The sequence below is a fragment of the Podarcis bocagei genome, assembly GCF_964188305.1.
Source record: "Podarcis bocagei genome assembly, chromosome: 14".
Lineage (NCBI taxonomy): Eukaryota > Metazoa > Chordata > Lepidosauria > Squamata > Lacertidae > Podarcis > Podarcis bocagei.
Window position 1 is genome coordinate 5,852,928 of NC_138139.1, and position 20,270 is coordinate 5,873,197.

General features: G+C 44.5%; 1 protein-coding gene across 5 annotated transcripts in view; it reads right to left on the reverse strand.

The window, feature by feature from the left end:
* The window catches only part of RNF111 (ring finger protein 111), a 54,024-nt gene that overhangs the window by 33,147 nt on the left and 607 nt on the right, over nt 1–20,270 (reverse strand). For 4 of the 5 annotated variants that reach the window (XM_081170534.1, XM_081170535.1, XM_081170531.1 and 1 more), the window contains exon 2: nt 5,079–5,984. In XM_081170534.1, coding sequence (XP_081026660.1) covers nt 5,079–5,984 — 906 coding nt within the window. Of the gene's footprint in view, nt 1–5,078; nt 5,985–18,958; nt 19,280–20,270 lie in introns of those variants that run through there. The other variant, XM_081170533.1, reaches the window with a different exon arrangement.

The window sequence follows — 20,270 nt, forward strand, 5'->3', positions numbered from 1 at the left end:
GATAAGATGATCCCTGCTTGACCAAGCCAAAGGCACATCTAGTACAGCTTCCTGTACTCACAGTAGCCAACCAGATGAGCCAAATGAGCAAGAGCAGGAGCACAACAGCATCTTGTTGACCTGCAATTTCCAGCAAGTGGTATTTAGAGGCATTATGCCTCTGACAGTGAAGGCAAAGCTGGTAGCATGGTCAGTGGTCATTAACATCATGGTCAATGGTCAGGAGTTGGAAGTCTAGAAATATCTGAATGGCTGCACATTCCCTGCCATACAGTTTCAATGGAAAGCAGATAATTGAGAATGAATTTGTAACCTCGGAAACTGTATTTTATTTTCAAAGCTGTGACTAAGCATGCCCTGAAAAACCTTTCTAATTCCTAAGCATGCCCCAACACAGGAGGCTTTTACAGACTTTCCTGGATTGTGTCATATTTCAGTTTAAACTCAAGAGTCACTGAACACGTAAAATAAAGCTTTGTCTTACAAGTGAAGTCAGGTCCTACGACTGTCTAATTTCTGCATGTACAAAGAGAGAAGCCATACAGTGCAAATGAATGGTCAGCAATACACACAACACATAGTTAAGCTATGGAATTTGCTATCTCAAGATGTAGCAACATAGATAGCTTTAAAGGGGATCAGACAATTTCAGTGGCTGCTAGTCATGAGAATTGTGTATTACCTCCAGGATCAGACACACCATACCAATATCTGTCACAAAGAAACATTGGGCTTCCCATTAGGCCATTTGGTTGGATCCCAGAGGAAACAATATGCCATCCTATGCCTCTGAACTGATCAAGCAGAGAACTCTTCTTATGCTGAGGCATCCAAAAGATGAAACGCTATAGTAAGGTGCCTTTTACTACCCTCACATAGACTGAGTGCAAGTGCGTTGCAGTCATGACAAAAAAGTACCATTTCTAAATGCCTGCCCTCTAGAACAACAATCATGGAACCAACCGGAGGGGCAGCAGGAACTCTGGATTTAATCTTAAGCAATGTAGAGGTGTTAGCTACAAATGTTATTGAACTGACTGGAAACTGTGGCTATAGTGCTATCCAATTCAATATATATGTACCATAAATGGAACAATTTCCAAACAAAAACAAAACAATCACATTTGACTTCAAAAGAGGTAACTGCTTTTCAGCTTCCTTTTCAGCAAACTCAAGAGGATCAAAACTCTCCAAAAAAGATTGGGAGTTGTTTAGAATCACAACATGAGAAGCTCAGCTGGAATATACACCAGATAAAGAAAGGTGTACACACACACACACACACACACACACACACACACACGTGTGTGTGTGTGTGTGTGTGTAAATATAAGATATAGAGGAAAAACAGAGGTGGAATTGAGAAAGAAACAGTTTATTAAGTATAGAAACAGACCTGCGTTGGGGGGGAAGGAAGTCAAATACAAATGAATAAGAACTGAAATAGGGATCTATGTGCATTATTTGTTGTGTGTGTGTAGTTATATCTTTTTGTAAGTTTGTCTTGTGAGTGACATCTGTGTTGGTATAATAACCTAAGAAAAGCATTTTAAAAATTAAAAAAGAAAGAAAAGAAAAACAGATAAAGAAAGGCACCACCAAAGCCTAGAGGATGCTAGTGTCCTTAACAAGCAAAGAAACTATTAGAGACATGAGGGCTTCCTTTAGAAAATGGAAGTCTTGTCCAAACGAGGCGAGCAAAAAGGAACACAAACTTTGGAAAAATAAATGCAAGCAGACAATATAGGATGCTGAAAAAGAATTTGAGGATCACACTGCTAAAAACATTAAGACCAGCAACAACAAAAAATATTTAAATAGTTGCAGGGAACCAGGGAGGAAGGTGGACACTTTCAACGCCAATGGAGTCAAAAGTCTGATCTAGCAGTCTCTCTTTGTGCTCTTAAGCCAAGACTGGCTGAAAAGCCTATACCGTACAGAGATTACTCCCATGAAAGAGTTTGGTCATTTGTGGTCCCTTGTGGATGGGTTACCACTGTGAGTTTTGAAAGAGGGAGCACCAGCCATGAGTGGGAGAGTTAATGTCTGCATCCCAATTGCTGATTCATACAGTTTTCATGTCTCTGTTTCATAGTAACAATTTCTTGCATCTTAAAGACTAACAGATCTACTGTTAAAACGAAGTTTTAATGGACTAGAGCAGTGTTTCCCAACCACTGTTCCGCGGCACACTAGTGTGCCGCGAGATGTTGCCTGGTGTGCCGCGAGATGTTGCCTGGAGGGAGGCGGGGCGGCAGCGGCGAGGAGAGGCCGCCCAGCGCGGGGCTCTCGCCGTCTGCCTGGCTGGCTGCCTGCGAGCTCGGAGGGCAGCGCCTCCGTCCGCAGCGCCCGCCTCGCGGCTCTCATTCCCTGCCCCTGCCAAAGCTCACCCAGCCAAGCCGCGCTCTCCTTCCTGCCTCGCTTTGCTGCCTCCTCCCCCCCCCCACCCCCAAAGCTTGGAGGTTTCCCGGCAAGGGGGAGGAAAAAAAATTGAAACTTACACTTTCGTGCGTCCCTCCCGGCGTGACGCTGCGCGCTGACGTCACGGGGCTGTAATGGTGGTGTGCCTCGAGATTTTTTTCATCAAACAAATGTGCCTTTGCCCAAAAAAGGTTGGGAAACACTGGACTAGAGTCCATTTCATCAGGTGCATCAAGAGTTATCCTCAGTGGACAGCTATATACAGGAGCAAAGATGTATATACACGTACGCAATGCTTTTTTGATTACAAAAAAAGTGTGCTGGTACTCACCATGAGTTGTTACAGTAAGTGCCACACTTTTAACCTTGGGGTGGGGAGGCACTGGTACTGTATACCCTTGGGTACCCCCCAGGGAAAAAAGCACTGCACGTACCTGCCAAATGAAAGTAACCCTTTGTGCATCTGATGAAGTGGACTCTATTCCACAAAAGTTTAGGTACAATACAAAGAGATCTAAGGTACTATGAATTCTTTGTTGTGTGCATTGAATTCATATCCTATTATTCATATTTTACAAAAAACCTCCATGGGATCTTCCTGCTGATATGAAAAAGCATATTTACAATGACTGTCCACCCAAAGAAAAGAAATATCAAAAACAAATGGGCTCACTGGATACATGCATCAACTTTTGTTCTAGTCGTGTGGAGTCGTTTCACAACTTTGTCAGCAAGAGACAAAGAGACACCTAAACAAAGGCAGCAGAAGTGTGCAGGTAGAACACAACAACGCATGGAGCAACTTCTTATGGAAGGGGCAGAACCTCCACCCCATCAACTCAGGAGTCTTTTGCAGGCAGTGTTCACACACTTTCAAAACCACAGGTGAACTGGTACTGTTACAGGTGCCACATAATATTCGTTCTGAACTTGTAAGTATTTTACTTTTTCTTATAAACTACTTAGAAGTTATGTTACAATCAAATGGTATATAAATTTTGTTAAATAAAAATAATAAATAAATAGCAGCAAGAAACATACTTTAAAATTAAAATGATGGTTTTGATTAATACTCCTATTCATAAAGATGTGAGTGGTACACCAGTTTCGAGACAGAGCCACTGAAAAGTTGAAATAAGGGGACTTCAGAACACTGATGAAGTAGGGAACAAATATTGCTGAAATGGCCAATGTATATGCTAGTATGGGCCAGCCTACTTCAACAAAGTTAGGTAAAAGGCAAAGGTAAAGGACCCCTGGATGGTTAAGTCCAGTTGAATTTGACTATAGGGTACGGCACTCATCTCTGCTTTCAGGCCGAGGGGGCCAGTGTTTGTCCAGACAGCTTCTCCGGGTTATGTGGCCAACATAACTAAACCACTTATGGTGTATAGAACACCATGACAAGTGCCAGATCGCACAGAAAGACCATCTACTTTCCCGCTGCAGCGGTACCAATTTATTTACTCGCACTGGTATGCTTTAGAACTGCTAGGTTGGCAGGAGCTGGGACAGGACCTCACCCTGTTGTGTGGATTCGAACTGCCGACTTTACAATCGGCAAGCCCAAGAGGCTCAGTGGTCTAGACCACAGTGCCACATGCGTCCCTAAACAAAGTTATTGGAAAATTGGTGTATTACATCCACACATCATGGGCTCATTTTACTCTCAGTCATGGAATGTTTCTACAGACTATAGTACAGCAAAGGCTAGTAGAAAGTGGGCAGTCACAAGAGTAACCTACGCTGCATTTTTAGAAACAATACTGCATGGGCTTAGCATGTTGTGTGAACCAGGCCATTGTGGTTCTGATTATACTGGAGATCAGGGATGGACACAGGAGATTATGTTCTTTTGGCAACTTGCAACCCTGTGACATTCTGTCTATGCTGACTATGTGACACTTCTAGGGTTATCAGAAGTTTGAAACAAGACTGTTAAAAGTGTGTCTCTTTGCCTATGCTTCTGCATGGCCAGATATAATCCAGGATCTCTCACATCTAATTCATGGTACATGCAAGAGATGTTCTGCAAGAGGTACATAACTGCTTGAAGACCCTATAGATTAAGGGAAATGAACCGGACCCAGGCCAACGCTGACCCTTCTGAGATGGGTGTGTGGGTGTAGTGGGAGGTTGACTGCTGTAGTAATGGGACTTGTTGGCAGGCCACTTTGGGCAACTAAAAATTTGGCACACCAACTCACGCTCCTTCTCATAGAAGCCTTTGGCTGAAATCAGGCAAAGTCTCTTCCCTTCCAAGACTGAGTCACTTTGCCCAGCCGTGGAAAAAGAACTCAAGAATCTGGGCTGCAGCCTCCTCTCCAATCATCTCCAAAATCCCAGCACCCCAATAAATGGATGGCTGGATCCCACATAGAAACATATGAACTACCTTCCACTGAATCAGAGTTCTGGTCCATCTGGCCAACATTGCCTTCCTGACCAGCAGTGGCGCTCCGAAGTCTCTTGCCCCACAGCCCTGAGAGCCTTTAGCTGAAATCCCTGCAGCCTGAACTGAGAATCCTCCACTCACAAAATGCATGTCTTAGCTATGGGCCCTCCAGCTAAGCGACCAGAGCTGCAGATAAACTATTTGAAAAACTCTATGAAGAGGAGCAGGATAACACAGTTATTTGACAGCAAGGTGGTTTTACCTGAAGGAACAGCAGTACTGTTTGGGTGGTTATCGCCAGTCGACACAAAGATATCTTCCTCTCCTTCAGTGGATGAGCTGGAAGAGGAATCACTACTGATGTCATTCTCACTAGAACTGCTGGAGCTGGGCAGCAGAGCATACTTCCGCCGAGCCAATACCTCCCTTTTCTTCCGCTGCATTAAAATCCGCTCTTTTTGGTTTTGCGTCCGCTGGGAGGAGCTGGTTTTCACAAACCGCTTCCTATAAGGGAGCCTCCTCAGAGTACTGCTGCTATGGAAACAGGGCCTTTTCATCAAGAGCCCTGGAACAGACTCTGTCTCTGTCCGGGGCCACTTTTGGGGCCGAGTACCATGAGTTCTGCTTGAAGCATTCAACACCGGCCGAGCGTGCCTCACGGGGGCCGCTTCCTTGTCCTCCTCCTCAGACGTTACCGTGTCAGAGTCTCCAAAATGCAAACTAGATGAAGGTGAAGAGACACAGTCACTAAAAGATGAGTCATTGTCTTCGCTTTGCGTATCGAGGCGCTGCCTTAACCCTAAAACCCGGGGGTTCTCTTTTCCGCCACAGTTCTGAGCATAGGAAGGACCAGCCTGCTGGTTTTTACGCTTCTTGCGCATGACTATGGTTTCTTGCTCCGGGCGATTTCCGTTGAGGTCCTTCTGCTTCTGAGAGTCACCACAAAGGTGAGAGAATTCATCCCCAACTTTGTTGGCAATCATCTCAACTTCTTCAGGGAAGCTTTTGGCTGCCTCAATGGGCTGAGGAGGGTTCAAAAGGATCCCTTTCAGGCTCTCCTGGCTCTTTGGTGCACCAGAAGAAACGTCACTCTTCATATCCGCTTCGAGGGTATAGACTGTATTACATTTAGGAGTCCATTGAGACATGGGAAAACGGCAGGGAGGGCCTGGCAGAAATAAAAACAGAAATATTAGAATAATGAACAATGCAAACACCAGCTGTCAGAAGAACTTCCCAATAACTAAATAATTCATTTCTTCCCCTCCGTAAGTTGCAGGAAAGTCTGTGGAAATCCAGTGTTTGGCATCTACCCTCACAGGAAGTCATGCTGTGTTTTAAAACTCTATATTTCACAAGCTTTTGAAACTAACCAGGCGCCAGCAGCGCCCCCTAGCAACCAAGTGGAGATTTCTGGTCGCAGGAAATGCAACTTGAAATCTCCACCACTCACAAAAGCTGAAAAGCTGTTAGCAGTTATTGAGCTTCTGGCATTCCCTTGTTACTCCTCATCAAGCCTTTTGCATAAGTAAACAAGTAAGCTCCTCTTTCACCATCCCAGAAACAATGCCATTTGGAAGGCTGTAGCAGCTACTTTTTCAGCCCAACCTCCCCTCCAGAGCAGCCTGTTTTTAAGCCTTTGCCTGTTTTTAATACAGGTTTCAGCTTCGCTTTAGGTTTCTGATGAATAGGAGAGGGATGGATTGGTACTACCGGAGTGATACTGCTCAAAAGTAACAAATTAGGTTGCAATCCCATCTGCCTGTGTGGGTTAAAACACAGAGCCTAGAACTTGCCGAAGGTCGGCGGTTTGAATCCCCGTGACGGGGTGAGCTCCTGTTGCTCGGTCCCTGCTCCTGCCCACCTAGCAGTTCGAAAGCGCGTCAAAGTGCAAGTAGATAAATAGGTACCCCTCCAGTGGGAAGGTAAACGGCGTTTCTGTGTGCTGCTCTGGTTCACCAGAAGCGGCTTGGTCATGCTGGCCACATGACCCGGAAGCTGTACGCCGGCTCCCTCGGCCAATAAAGCGAGATGAGCGCCGCAACCCCAGAGTCGGCCACGACTGGACCTAGTGGTTAGGGGTGCCTTTACCTTTAAGCCCTTTTGAATTCAGTAGGAACTATTTCTGTGTAGAAATGGTTAGGATTGTGTCTCTCTTTCAAGAATTTTGATATAATAGAATAGACAGTTTCTTGCCTTTTAGTATTTTTCTTATTCACTGTTTGTTAGTGGCTTGGCAAAGGGGGCTTTATGGTGTGGAGTAGATACTTAAATCTCATTGATTTCAATGGGAGCATTTCAGCCTGATTCAGTACATGTTTTCAATACATATTTTCTCTGAAGTAATTTCCTGTTTATTAAAAAGAATTTACTCTCAAAAAATCCTGTGATAAGGATTACAGCCCTAAGCATGTCCTTGACTCTTGCCCATTGAAAACAGCACAACCAAAAAGTACTTAACTTTAGCAGGAACTAGAATGTTCTCTTATCCTATATAGTATCATAGTTCATTTAGCATTTACCGGTAATTGCTGTGTTATTGTAAATGAGATCACCACATTCTGTGAGAATGAGCATTAGTACACCTGTTCTGTTGGAAAAACTGAAATACCTTGCAGCTAGTTGTTTTCTTTCTCAAGAAAATGGTGTGGAAGATGTAGTTTTGGTTTTTAAATACTGTAATTAATTTCCAGGTCCGTAATTTTCTATGCCATTGTAATCTTTGGTTTCTCGATGCATAATTCTGGGCATGAACGAAGCCCAAAAAAGATGCTTGCATTTCTCTTTATTTTAAAATGATTTTTTTAAGTACATAAAAAAATCATCTGTAAAAAAAAATATATCAACATTCTACACAATGCGTCTCAATAGATATATCATTGGTTTACCTACACAATTTCATTTTGTGACATTTCCTGAAGGCTCCAAGATGTAATAAATATTATAAGAGGACAATTGGGTGTGGTGGCTTTTTTAAAATCCCATGTCATTTTCCAAACAAGGAGCTTCTGAATGAAGCACTGGAAATCACTATTTCATTGTGAAATGTCTCAAAGAATATGAAATGACGACAGCTGATCCTGAGCACCCTAAGATGTAGTGTGAAGCTTTTTAGTATAAATAGTTCATATTTTAAGATGCATTGTTTATACTGGGATAGCCTTAGACTATACTTATCATCTTCCTACCTGTTTGCCTTGCCAGTGTAAAAATAACAAAATAAACATATGAATGTGGGTTGCAGGAAAGGCTTTCATGTATTCGATATAATACCATTTTCATATTTATTTTATAAAATCTCAAGTATAAAAATGGACTTCTCTAATCCTAGCTTTCATTGCAGTTTGAAGAAATCTAGCTAGTCATAGAATCATAGTTGGAAGGGACACAAAGGGTCATGTAGTCCAAACCCCTTGCAATGTCAGACGTGTGTGTGTGTGTGTGAAGCTGGTACAATTGAATGACTGCAATTTATGAAGAACTGCAATGTGGTGGGGGTTATTTCTTTAACCCAGGAGTGTAGCTCCAGTGGTTCAAGGAAGAGGTGTGGGTGTAACTTAACAGCCTTTGAGTGTGTTCAGAAAGCAGTACAAAAATCAAACTGAACAAAAAATGGCAACTAGCCATTGTGTTTTTGCACCTGCAACCTAGGTTTCCAGGAGCCATGTGGCGAATAGCTTTTCTAACCCAGTTTCTAATACTGCTTGCAACAACCCACAAATTGCCGTGTCTCAAATAAAATGAAGCAGAAGTAGAAGACATACCCAGGGAGATGACGATCAGAAAAGGTTTAACAAGAATTTAAGTTACCTCATTGGAAGATATTAATGATTAGAAAGGCAAAATAATAAAATCCAAGCTATATTAAAATGTTGCTTGTTAGAAAAGCAGCAGTATTCCCTTTCACATAGTTCTAAAATCTTGCAGACAAGGACTAGCGTCTGATGAGCTTTAAAGGATACCAGGACTACTTTCTCAATGGAGTGCAGATAATCTGTGGAACTTCCTGCAACCACAGGAAACAATGACCCACAGAGTGCAACTAAGTTGTGCATTTTTTGAGAGAGAATTTGGACTTGCTTGTTTGAAAACAAAATATATGCAGGGAGAGGGATGAAGATTTAAGAGAGCTTCGGTTTGCTATCAAGTGCTCACCTCCCTCTCACCCTCAGTTTTGAAAAACACAGATGCACACTTCACTGCTTTGCCATTTAATAGCATTTGTACACACATTTCCAAGTTTTAGCAATAATCATGTGACCTGGAAGCTTGCTATTTATTTTTATCTATTTTGAATGCTCAGAATCTAAGAATTCTGACAACCATTCTATATTGTCATCAAAAGGGAACCAGCTGAGGTCAAGAAGCTATGCAGGGTCTGTCTAGGATGCTGTGCTTTAAACACCCTTGCTCTCAAGATAACAAATGCTTCTGCTGTTGCTCATCACTTTTCCAATTAGTAGTTGATAGTTTAATAGCCTCTCAGAACCTGGGCAACAGCAGAGAGAACTGGAGAGCAAGAAGTAGCAAATTTGCACGTTGCAACTGCTGTGAAAACTGGGAGGGCTAGCAAACTCTAATTCACTAAGCAATTAGGTTCTGAATATGTTAACAGGTTACCTTCATTTCTTACGCCCTTGTTGGGATTTTGTCAGCTTGAACAAAAGTTTCCCTGCAACCAAAAACACCCCACTCCTGTGATACATATTCTCTTCTTGCAGCTATACAACAAGGAAGCCTTTGCCAACCTGGTGCTCTCCTGGGCTTCATAGGGTTCTACTGGTTAGGCCTGATGGCAGTGTTAGAAACTGGGATAGGACTGCTAAGAGCCATGTGGCTCCTGGGACCTAGGTTGTGGGTGCCAAAACAAAATGTCTAGGTTTGTGTGTTGCTGCCCTGTTACCAGTCCAGGCAGCCTCACAGCAAAATATAGATTTATTTATTTTTAATGCTGCCAGGTGAATCAGGGTCTGCAGGGTATCTTTTGCTGCCGCTCTACCCCACCAAACACCTGATTCACCCGGCAGCGCAGCAGCAAAAAAAAAGGACACGTCTTTTGCTGCAGGGCAAATCAAGTGCTGGACAGGGTAGTAAAAGACGCAGCCAAGCAGGTGGAGATGCTATGCACCAAGGGTATCTCCTGGACATCTCCATCGCCTGACTAATTTCGGACCCTGCCTGATAGGAGTTGCAGTTCAAAATATCTGAAGGGCACCAGGTTGCAGAAGGCTGTCATGAGGGATCTGGTGTATTTGTCTTGGCTGTAAAAAAAAAAAAAAGAGGGGGTGAAAGTACAGATGTAGCTCCATGTACATGTCCTTTCACATAAATGGCTCAATAAAGCTATGCGAACAGCTTCTTTATGGCCAGGCATTTTCACATTCGAAAACTAAAGAGGGATTGCAGAGAACTGTGTATTAACTAACAACACAATTGAAACTGGCCTCCAAGCAAACACAGTTCTAGGAGGCCCATGTTTAGAAGCATGCTTATCAACAGGACAATGCTCCACGTTCCCCTAACATACAGAAAACTGGCAGGGATGGCTGTGGTTATTGCACTGCTTGACACAACCAGGAAAACTGCATGATGCTGGCTGTTTACAGACAAGCAAGGAAGGAGGAGCATTTTGAGAAAGAGCAGCACTAAAGGAACTCAGGGACAAACTTCTACATAGGGGGACTTCTTCCTTTCTTTGTCAACGAATAGTAGGAGAATCACGATCAACCTTGGTGTTGCTATGTTTTATTTTGTACATTTCTACTTTACCTTGTCAACAGATTATTTCTAAGGTGGCTCACAAAATTGCAATACTTAAAAAAATACAAATATTAAATACATCATCACCATAAATGTTTTAGCAGCAGGGATGTAAAAATTACTTATTATTGCATCATTTATAATTTATTATCCATCTTTCCACAAAGGAGGTAAAGGCATCATTGTATATGGCTCTCCCACTCCACATTTTACCCTCACAACAACCCTGTGAGGTAGCCTTGATCTGGTGAGATGAAAGACGGTGACTGGCCAGGTCAAAATCACCCAGTAAGCATCATGACTGAATGGGGAGTCAAACACTGATATTTCAAGTCCTAGTCTACCACCCCAACCACTGTAAAAAGGTAAAGGGACTCCTGACCATTAGGTCCAGTCGCGGATGACTCTGGGGTTGCGGTGCTCATCTCGCTTTATAGTCTGAGGGAGCCAGGGTACAGCTTCCAGGTCATGTGGCCAGCATGACTAAGCTGCTTCTGGTGAACTAGAGCAGCACCGTTTACCTTCCTGCCGGAGCGGTACCTATTTATCTACTTGCACTTTGACATGCTTTCGAACTGCTAGGTTGGCAGGAGACCACTGTACTAGACATCAAAGCAACACAACGAGTAGGCAGAACTAAGAACACTACAATTGTGGGCAGATGTGCAAGTAGCACTATTATTACCTGGCACTAGCGAATTCTGAGGACCTAAACCTCAGAAGCATTGAAAAACAGTCACCACACCCTTGACCACAGTAGGTAGGGATTTCCAAAGGGTCACCCCTGACCAAAGGGAGGAAGGTTCATGTGGGACTAGGTGGCCCTCAAGACATTCTGGTCCGGAGCTATGGGGCTTTTGTAAGTTAATGCCAACAGTCTTGACTTGAGCCCAAAACCATTGAAGGATCCAGTGAACCTTTTCCAATACCCCCACCCCAATCTTCTAAACATCAGGAGCTGACTGAGCATGGCACTCCAGAGAACATCCTACATGATGTATGACAACTCTCCTAAGCAGACATAGAAACATACTCCACTCTGCAGCCAAGGCTCAGATTCTCTTCTCTCTATCATACCCCCTCCTATCAGCAGGGGTGGGAGACCTATTTCAGCCCCAAGGCCACATTCTCTCATGCATAACCTTCTGGAAGGCTGCTGCATATGAATGGTGGGCAGGGCACAAAAGCGGGTGTGGGCAGAACAATGGACATGGCTCTTCCCTTTATACCAGGGATGGGCAACTGATGGTCCTGCTTGCTGATCTACAACTCCCATAATCCCTGGCTGGGCTGATGGGAGTTGGGAGTCCAACCACATATGGCTCCCAATCTCCTCTGCTTTATTCATTATGCTATATTCCAGGCAAGCAAAAGTCAGAGGTTTCTACACCTACCCTCATTTCTCCATCCAGATAAGCAAGAGGCGTCATTACAGTTCAAAGACACATTTCAGCCAGGCAAAAGCACTCAAAGACACAGAGAAAGGGCCGGTGAGAGGTATGGTCTGGGTAGGCCACTCAATTTAAAGTGCTGGTATGAAAATTTTAGAGGACCAAATTGTATGAGGAAACCTACCTGAGCCCAAAGATCAGCTTTGGAGTTTAAGATCTGACTGGCAGATAATAGGGAAAGGGCCTTTACTGGGGGCAGTACAGATGCATAACTCCTTCCCTAGTGATATCTGTCAAACCCCTCTCTTGCCCACTTATTGTAAAGACCTTTCTATTCAACAATGTATGACCCACCCCTTCCCAAACTGGGCAGCAGAGGTCCAAAGACTCATTCAATGATGTGAGGTGGCTGAGGCCCAGGAGAGTCTTGGATGCCAAACCATGCACATTGGCAGTGATACTGGGTGGTACCTGAGCTTTACTCAGAATAGACCCAATAAAATTAATGAACATGAAGTCAGTGCCATTAATTTCAGGTCTACTTTGAATAAAATGCTTTGGATGCCAAAGAAGAGTAAAAACACTGTGAAGTTAAATAACTAACACTGGAGACTACAAGAGGTATTGCATAAGCCATACTTGTAAGCCAGTTGTTAGCAAGGGTTCTTTATAGGCCTTTCCATGGGCAATGCCTCCATAGAGATTCATTCCACAGAACAGCTGCAACCTCGAGAGCAGTACCACCCCCTAGTAGGACATGGGATTACCTGGGGGGCAGTAAGAGGCAAGGGGGTGTCAGGGGAGTGCTGGAGGTAACTGAGGCCAAATCTGCCATCTCTCTATTTTACTTCAGAGTTAACTCTAGTCAAGTGCAATGCAAGGTGTTGCACGCTGTACCAATTTCCAAACCTGTCTGAGCTAGAAGAGAAAAGTGGGATGTTGTTGACAGACAATGGAGTGTGCCTCTGGGAGTGAAGTCAAACTGCTGTAAGCACTGAAGTGACCTCTCTGGGATGCAAGCCTGGGCAGTATGTATGCAGGTCCTGGGCTGCCCAAACGACAAGACCCCCCTCTTGGCCTCACTGATGGGGTTCAAAGGAAAGCAGAGCAAGATGTTTACAAGCTTTTTGTCACCATTTGGATATGCTGTTTAAGATATGTCTAAGTGATTTGGGGGATCTTCTTTTGATAGAAATTCCATATTAGAAATCCATTTTCAGATACATTGAGGAAGTTGCGGTAGTGAAGAAAGAACTACCTGAGCTACAAAATGACTCAGTTGAAGCCAAAGTTTAAGAAATCATACAAGTTTTGGTTACAAAAGGAAATTTCTGGTTGCTCTCTGTGCTATAGACAGAGGTTAAACTCCTTGCTGCATTTCCAACATGAACCTTGATAGAACACAGTTTAGTGCTGTTGTCCACCTTCTCTCCAAGCAAAGAAATGGACTTCCAGATTACTAAATGTAGTGATTTAAGAAGACTCCCGCTATGTGACTTTAGACCAAAGAGTGGGAAATTGGTATAACTTCATCAAGCCCACCCATTGCATTCAGAATTTATGGAATAGTGAAAGAGTTACTAAATGTGATAGCTAAGAAACGACTCTCAGACTTTGAAAAGCTGGTAGCACTGGATCAAGATAATCAATTTTGTTGAATTAATTAAACTAGTTCTAACTGGATTTTGAATAAATGTGCAATTAATTGTTACTGCATTGAATTTTATTGTGCTTTCATGTTCCTTAGTGGGTCATGCACACTGCTATTCTGAATAATGCTGTAGGGAAGACAGAGGTTATGGAACCAAGGGGGTGGTGGCCCCAAAACCACTGATCTATAAAGTTGCAAGGACATGTGTGGGAAAGACTCCTGCAATCAGCCTTGGCCAATGGCCATGCAATTCCAAGCCTTCAAGTATTACAGCTATGCTGTGGAAGGAACCCATAGAAAAGCAGTTTCTACAGCAGTGTAAAATACGTTAGGAAGGCACCGCATATTCATGCCACTGTGTGACGGGACTACCTCTGAAAATTGATTCTGGACATGGATTTTCCATTTTTAAAAAAGCTTATTTTAAAGGGCACCAATAAGCAGAAATGAAAGGAAAATATTACCATGAATTTCTATTCCCAGAGGCACCTGAAGGACAGCCCTTCCATCTGGGAAAACTCTTCTCTCTCACTGGTAGGCCAGTGAGAGGGAAGAGTCATCCCAGATGGAAGGGCTGTCCTTCAGGAGCCTCTGGGGAACATAGCTTTCTACTGGTAAGGAAGAAATCAGCATACAACAAGAGTTAAAGATAAGGAAGAAGTGGCAGCATCTACCAGGGTTTCCATTTGAACCCAGACTTTTACAGTTTGTATTGCAGCAATTCAGAGTATCGGCCTAGAGCAGGGATGGGGAATACGTGATCCTCCACATGTTGTTAGACTATAACTCACATCATCCCTGACCAATGGTCACATACTGGTTGGGACTGATGGGAGTTTGGAGTCAAGCATGTGGAGTGGCACAGGTTGCTCACATTATTGGTGCTAACGTCACAGATGAGGTTGATGCTCCCACTTCCTACACCCTCAACGGGCATACTGAAGAGGAAGGGAAGTGGACTAATTGTTACTGACTAGCACCGCAGTAACTGGTGCTTCTATTGTGCTGTACAGTAGCTTGTTGCTGGGTAAGGGACAATATGATCAGGGTGGTGGAGTTGCACAATTGCTGCAAACTCTGTAGTGGGCAAGTCACAATCCCTGTGTTTGGGACTTCTGGCAGCATTCCTATGATTGCACAGCTGGCTAAGTTCAGGATATTGAATGCAGATCACAACAATATCAGAGGCTCCATGTTAGCCATCTTGACTGCTCATTCAGACATAAAAACAGTTTTAATGGTTTGCCATCCCCCCACCCTTCCTACTGCCTTCTTTCTGTTTCAAGTTGGTGTGTTGGCTGCTATCCAACTAATGCTTTTATTAGTATTAATGGATAATCTGTTTTGTTTTGCTCTGCTGTGTTATGTTATTATTATACTGCTGTTTTTAGAAGACTTGCCATGTCAACTCTGGTAGAAATTAAAAATATATATTTTTTAAGGACAGCCCAATTTTCTGGTCTCACTGCTACCCCAGTTATTTCTCCCCTGCTGCCATTCTAACAGTAGCAGTATTCCGAGTGGTATATTAACAAGTACTTTCATTAATGTACTGAAGACCAAGCACCACAGCAATCCTCAACAGTTCACATTGGAGAGAGCTGCTCATATATCACCAGGATTAGTTAGTAGCACTGCAACAAGAAATTCTGATTGATAGATAGATAGATACCACCAAATGGCACCTTAAACCTAGATTATGGTTGCCACAATGCAATGGCTAGGTCCCATTTTTGTTCATTTGTTTTTGTTTTGCAGTGGACTTCATTATCATCATTCCTTTCATTTCATACCACTTTATATTTTAAAGAACAAATCTCAAAGCCATTTACAAAACATCAAATAAAACAATCCAGAATAAAACAAAGTGAAGCTTCAATGACATATTTCAGATTCTTCTCTAAGTGACTTTTTGCTTTCCCCAGCCACCATCCAGAGATTTTCACCTGGTCGCAATTGGACCTGTGCCAGTCGCAAAACATACCTGGCACCTGGCTAATTTTGAACACTCCTATACAAACTATACCAGCCTTCCCCAAATGTTTTGGGCTACAGGGGAAAAGGTGGGATATAAAAAAATATATAACAACAACTTCACTCAGCCCCAACAAAATCCAGATGAGCCAAAACATCTGGATAGTGGAAGGCTGGTCTATAGTCCTATATCTCCTGCTATGGATCCTTTAGGATCCTGGCGTGGTAGTGGGGGGGGGGAGAGAAGATCGCCACCAGCCGGTCCAGTTAGCATCAGGGGATCTCTTACTATCATGTGCAAGATACAACTAGACTATCATGTAACCCGGGGAGGGGGGAGCTTACCACTTGGGAGATTCATTCACATTAATGACACCCCACTCAACTCTGTAAAGAGAGACACAATACATTAAGTCCTTGTTAATATGATTTCCTCACCACTGTGACCCACCATTTCAGGACAGATCAGCTGGCATATAGCCAAAGTGTGTTTAACTAACAGCAGATCCACAACCAGACACTGAAGTTCTCTCATCCCACTCTATGCATATACGATATATGTTGTGTATATAAACACAATGCTAGCTCTTGTACTTTTGCCCTTCATACACTTCTCACCACCTTCACTCCCCCAATCGCATGTAAAAATTGAACCTCAATTTACATTAAATTTACCTCAACCTGCCTGGTAAACAGATTTCACAGTACAGTTAACAAGTAATTCCACAAAATATATACCCTGGGAGGACAACAAAGCTTGCCAAGGTTCAGAGTTACCACATACTCCAACTTCCTACATGGCCTTTGACAATGTACAAGGATACCACCAGATATTTTATTTTGAGAGGGGAGGAGTTAAGATTGAAATGTTCTCATCCTCTTCCTGTCCTACTACATTTAGATTTCTGATTCCTGCCCTGTTCCCATGCTGAAGCTGAGGCTTTCCATGTAGTCCAGGCACTGACCCACCCCAGACCAGCTCAGATTCAGCAAGGTAGGTCCATTGCCATTTGTTCAAATCAAATTTCAAGCATTAATAGAAGGGCTACACATTGATAAAATAAGGACTCCAGGTCACAAGAGTACTTCACTCCTCTCCAACCTGCAGACAAATTGTGAACAACATTTGGTTTGTTAATTTAGTACAGTATACCAACTATAGCACAAAAAACCTTAAAACAAATTGCAGAGCCATCTTCAACCACTGCAAATATGGTCTTCCATCTTAGTCCTACTAGAACCCCATACAACCTCCCCAAGTCACAAATCCTGTTCTCCTTTTCTTCAGGCTCTCTTCACATCAGGGCCATATACTTAAGCTTTTACTGTTCATTCATCTGAAGTCAAATGCCACATCCCTATTCTGTTTCAGGATCCATACTCCATGCACAAGCAAACACTTAAGTAGGGGGGGGGGAGAGTCCACTCTGAGCAGGAGACAGAAATAAAAGGGGCTGTGTTGAAAGTGTGTTAAGAGATAATGAATCCACATTAAGGCACCTTGGGCATATTTTCTCTAGGGATAGCATACAGCAAGTGATCACCCTAAGTCTTGCCCTTGGATCATTCCATATCAAGTGATGCATTTTTCCCCCTCATGTCATCCATTTTTTGTCATATTTTGTACACTTGTTGAATGATCAAAACTAAGTTTACATCTTTTTTTAAAAAATCTCATCCTGTTTTTGAATTATGAGGGTTTGAAATTTCAAAAGACGGCAATTTTGGCTTTGCGGGACTACACAAAAACCTTTAAAATTTCTTCAAAACTTCATGGGCTTTAATGTGATATGTCGCATGATAGGCTTACTTTAAATTTTAAAGTTAAGTTACAAAATTGAAAATTTTAAAAATTGTATTTAATATTTCTAAGAGCTACCTGCAAAATTTATTATTGGTATCTCAATGGGATCACACTAAAAGAATGTTTTGTACATACATGTCTGCCGTATGGGGTTCTATTTAGGCTAAATGTGTCTTCTTGGAGTAAAATATAACAGAATAAACAAGATTTCAAACTATAATAAACTATAATATAATGCCTACTTCAGGCATTTCTTTAGAAAGTTATTCAGTTAAAAGGTATCTGAAAACTAATCAAGTTTTTCTTTTAAAAATGCGTTCCAAAGCGGAGTGATAGCTTGTTGTTGCATGATAGAATTAACACTTTAAAAGAATTATTCTAAGTGCTTCATTTCATGAACATTACAACAAAATACATGGAGGGGATATATCCAATGTAAATGCTGTATTGAAACTTTTGAATAAATGTTTTTTATTAAATAAAAAATAAATGCTTCTGATCAAGCAGAAATGTCAAATGAAGAGAGGCATTTATCCTGCTAAACACACTCATTCGTTTGAATGAATGAAAGACTAACAGCCTTATGTAGTGATCCCATACACACTCAGAAACAAGCACTTCCAACAGGTATTTTCACAAGTAAACCTGCACAGAATTGAGCTGCGTGCATGTTTTGTTTGCTTCACCCACTTTCAAGCAGATTCCCTCTTGCCACCTTTTTATGCTATCATATTCTGTTGCCTTTGCAACTCATCTCCCCATTCCAACCACATTCTGGCTGTTAAGTTTCTAAAGGCAGAGGGCTGCCTTTTGTTTGGGTTCCCATATAAAGAGCCATGTGCACCGATGGTGCTGTATTATTAATTAATCAATCAATCATCACACGTCATTATGGAAATGACATAAAAGACAACAACCCAGGACCCATTTCTAAAGCTGCATTTCGTTTCTTCACCCTCCGCTTCAAGCTTCCACCCCCTTAAGGGGCTGGAAGGGGAGGGGCTGCTGTGGCCCTTACAAATCCCCCTCTTTCCACGCCCCTCCAACACATGCAGTAAAAGAGTCTAAATTTAGATTCTTAACTTCTCAATGCAGGCACTTGCAGGTTTTTTTACTCATATCGCCGGCGTTCACCAGACCCTCGAGGCTGCTAGACCAGGGCATAGTGATCACCAATAATTCCATTTCTTTATCCGAGATCACACAGGCCCAGCGCGGGGAGGAGGAAAGCGAGGCGCAAGAGGCCGGCCAAGCCCGAGCTGCCCATATTTTGCCTTCCCTCCTACCCCACAAGCTCTCACGCTGCGCGGAGCTGCCACCCTTCCGTCTCCCCCCACCCAACCCAAACTGTACGCCTCTCGGGACAGAGAGTTGCACCAGTCGGGGCCCTCAGCCCACCGCCGCCTATTCCTCTGCGGTCTCGCACCTTCTCATCCGCCGTGAAGCGGGAGGAAGCGAGCGGAGGCGGCGGCGGGCAGCCCCGGCCCAGGGGAGCCCCACACGCAGGGCGGCCTCTCGCCCTCCTCCCACTCCCGGGGCCCACGGAAGCCTCCAGCGCGTACCTGCGGGCGCTGAGGGGGGCGAGGGCGAAGCGGCCTAGCCCGGCCCAGCTGGCGCCGGACCCTCCTCACGGCTCCGCTCGGCGCGACGTCCTTCCTCTCGCCCGGTCCCCTCCTTCCCTCCCCGGTTCGGGGCCGAGGGCGCAGCCCCGAGCGGGGGCAGTTGGCTTTGCTGCGCGGCCCCCGCCCCCCGGTCAGGCTTCTCCTGCCGCCGCCGCCGCCGCCGCCGCCGCCGCCGCCGCCGCCACCTCCCTCGTCTCCTTCTTCTGCTTCTTCTTCTCCTCTGCCAGCCGCTCCCTCCCTCTCCCTTTCCCCCTCTCTCTCCCTCCGCGGACGCAAAAGCGCGACACTCGGCGACGCTTTACGGCAAAGCCGCCAAGCGCCACCGGGCAGCTGCCTAAAGAGGGCGCGAGGCTCTGCTCGCAGCGCGCACTTCGGGAGTGCGATGGGCGACTCCACGTGCGGGTGCAGGGCGGGGAAAGACAGGGAGGGGGGGTTGGTGGGGGGGTTGTTTAGTTTTAAATAAGCCTAGTTAAAGGATGGTGGTCTTGTTTATTTTGATGAGTTAAATCAAAAGGGAACCCTGACAAGATCCTTATTTCATCAGCCAACCTGCGCCCACAAGCGGAAGGCCACGCTCTCCTCTAGCAAACATCGAAGCAGCGGAATGAATGCACACCTTGGGTTTTGTTGCGTGCGCGTTTTTAAAACGACTGAATAAACGCAAAACGTATTTGCCACCACTTTCTACGCCCCGCACATGGAGTCCAGCCGAGGCATATTAGCGATCCGGAAGTGTTTGTAGGGAAAGCCGTTAAGATTGCAGCCGCTTTGTCATCACCAGAGAGACGCACTAACGTCCCTCCCCATCCCCCCCCGCTGCCGCTCCTATCACCGCTGTTCCTCACTATGGGCGGCGCGCCACCTACTGGCCGGAGGACTACGCAGTGCCTTGCTGCAGAGGCTCAGCCTTCCGGAAGGGATCCTGTTTGCGCCTCGTTGCTGCTGCAGGACTGCGAAATGGGTGGCGATGGCCCATTGTAGCGTCCCTCTGGCCGCCCCACACGCTTCTCAGAGCCGGCTTCTCAGCAGCGAGCTGCCTTGGGTCCATGAATGGGTCTTGCTGGTAGCCCCCCGACCAAAGCAGCCTCGGCTTTCCTCCAGATGCGGGGCGGAGTAATGCTACCTAACCCACCTCGCGGGGTTGTTGTGACGGTCAAAGAATTGTGGAGTTGGAAGGGGCCACCAGGATCATCTGGTCCGACTCCCCTGCAATGCAGGAACCTTCTGCGCAGGCTGAGGAAGCCATTTGCAG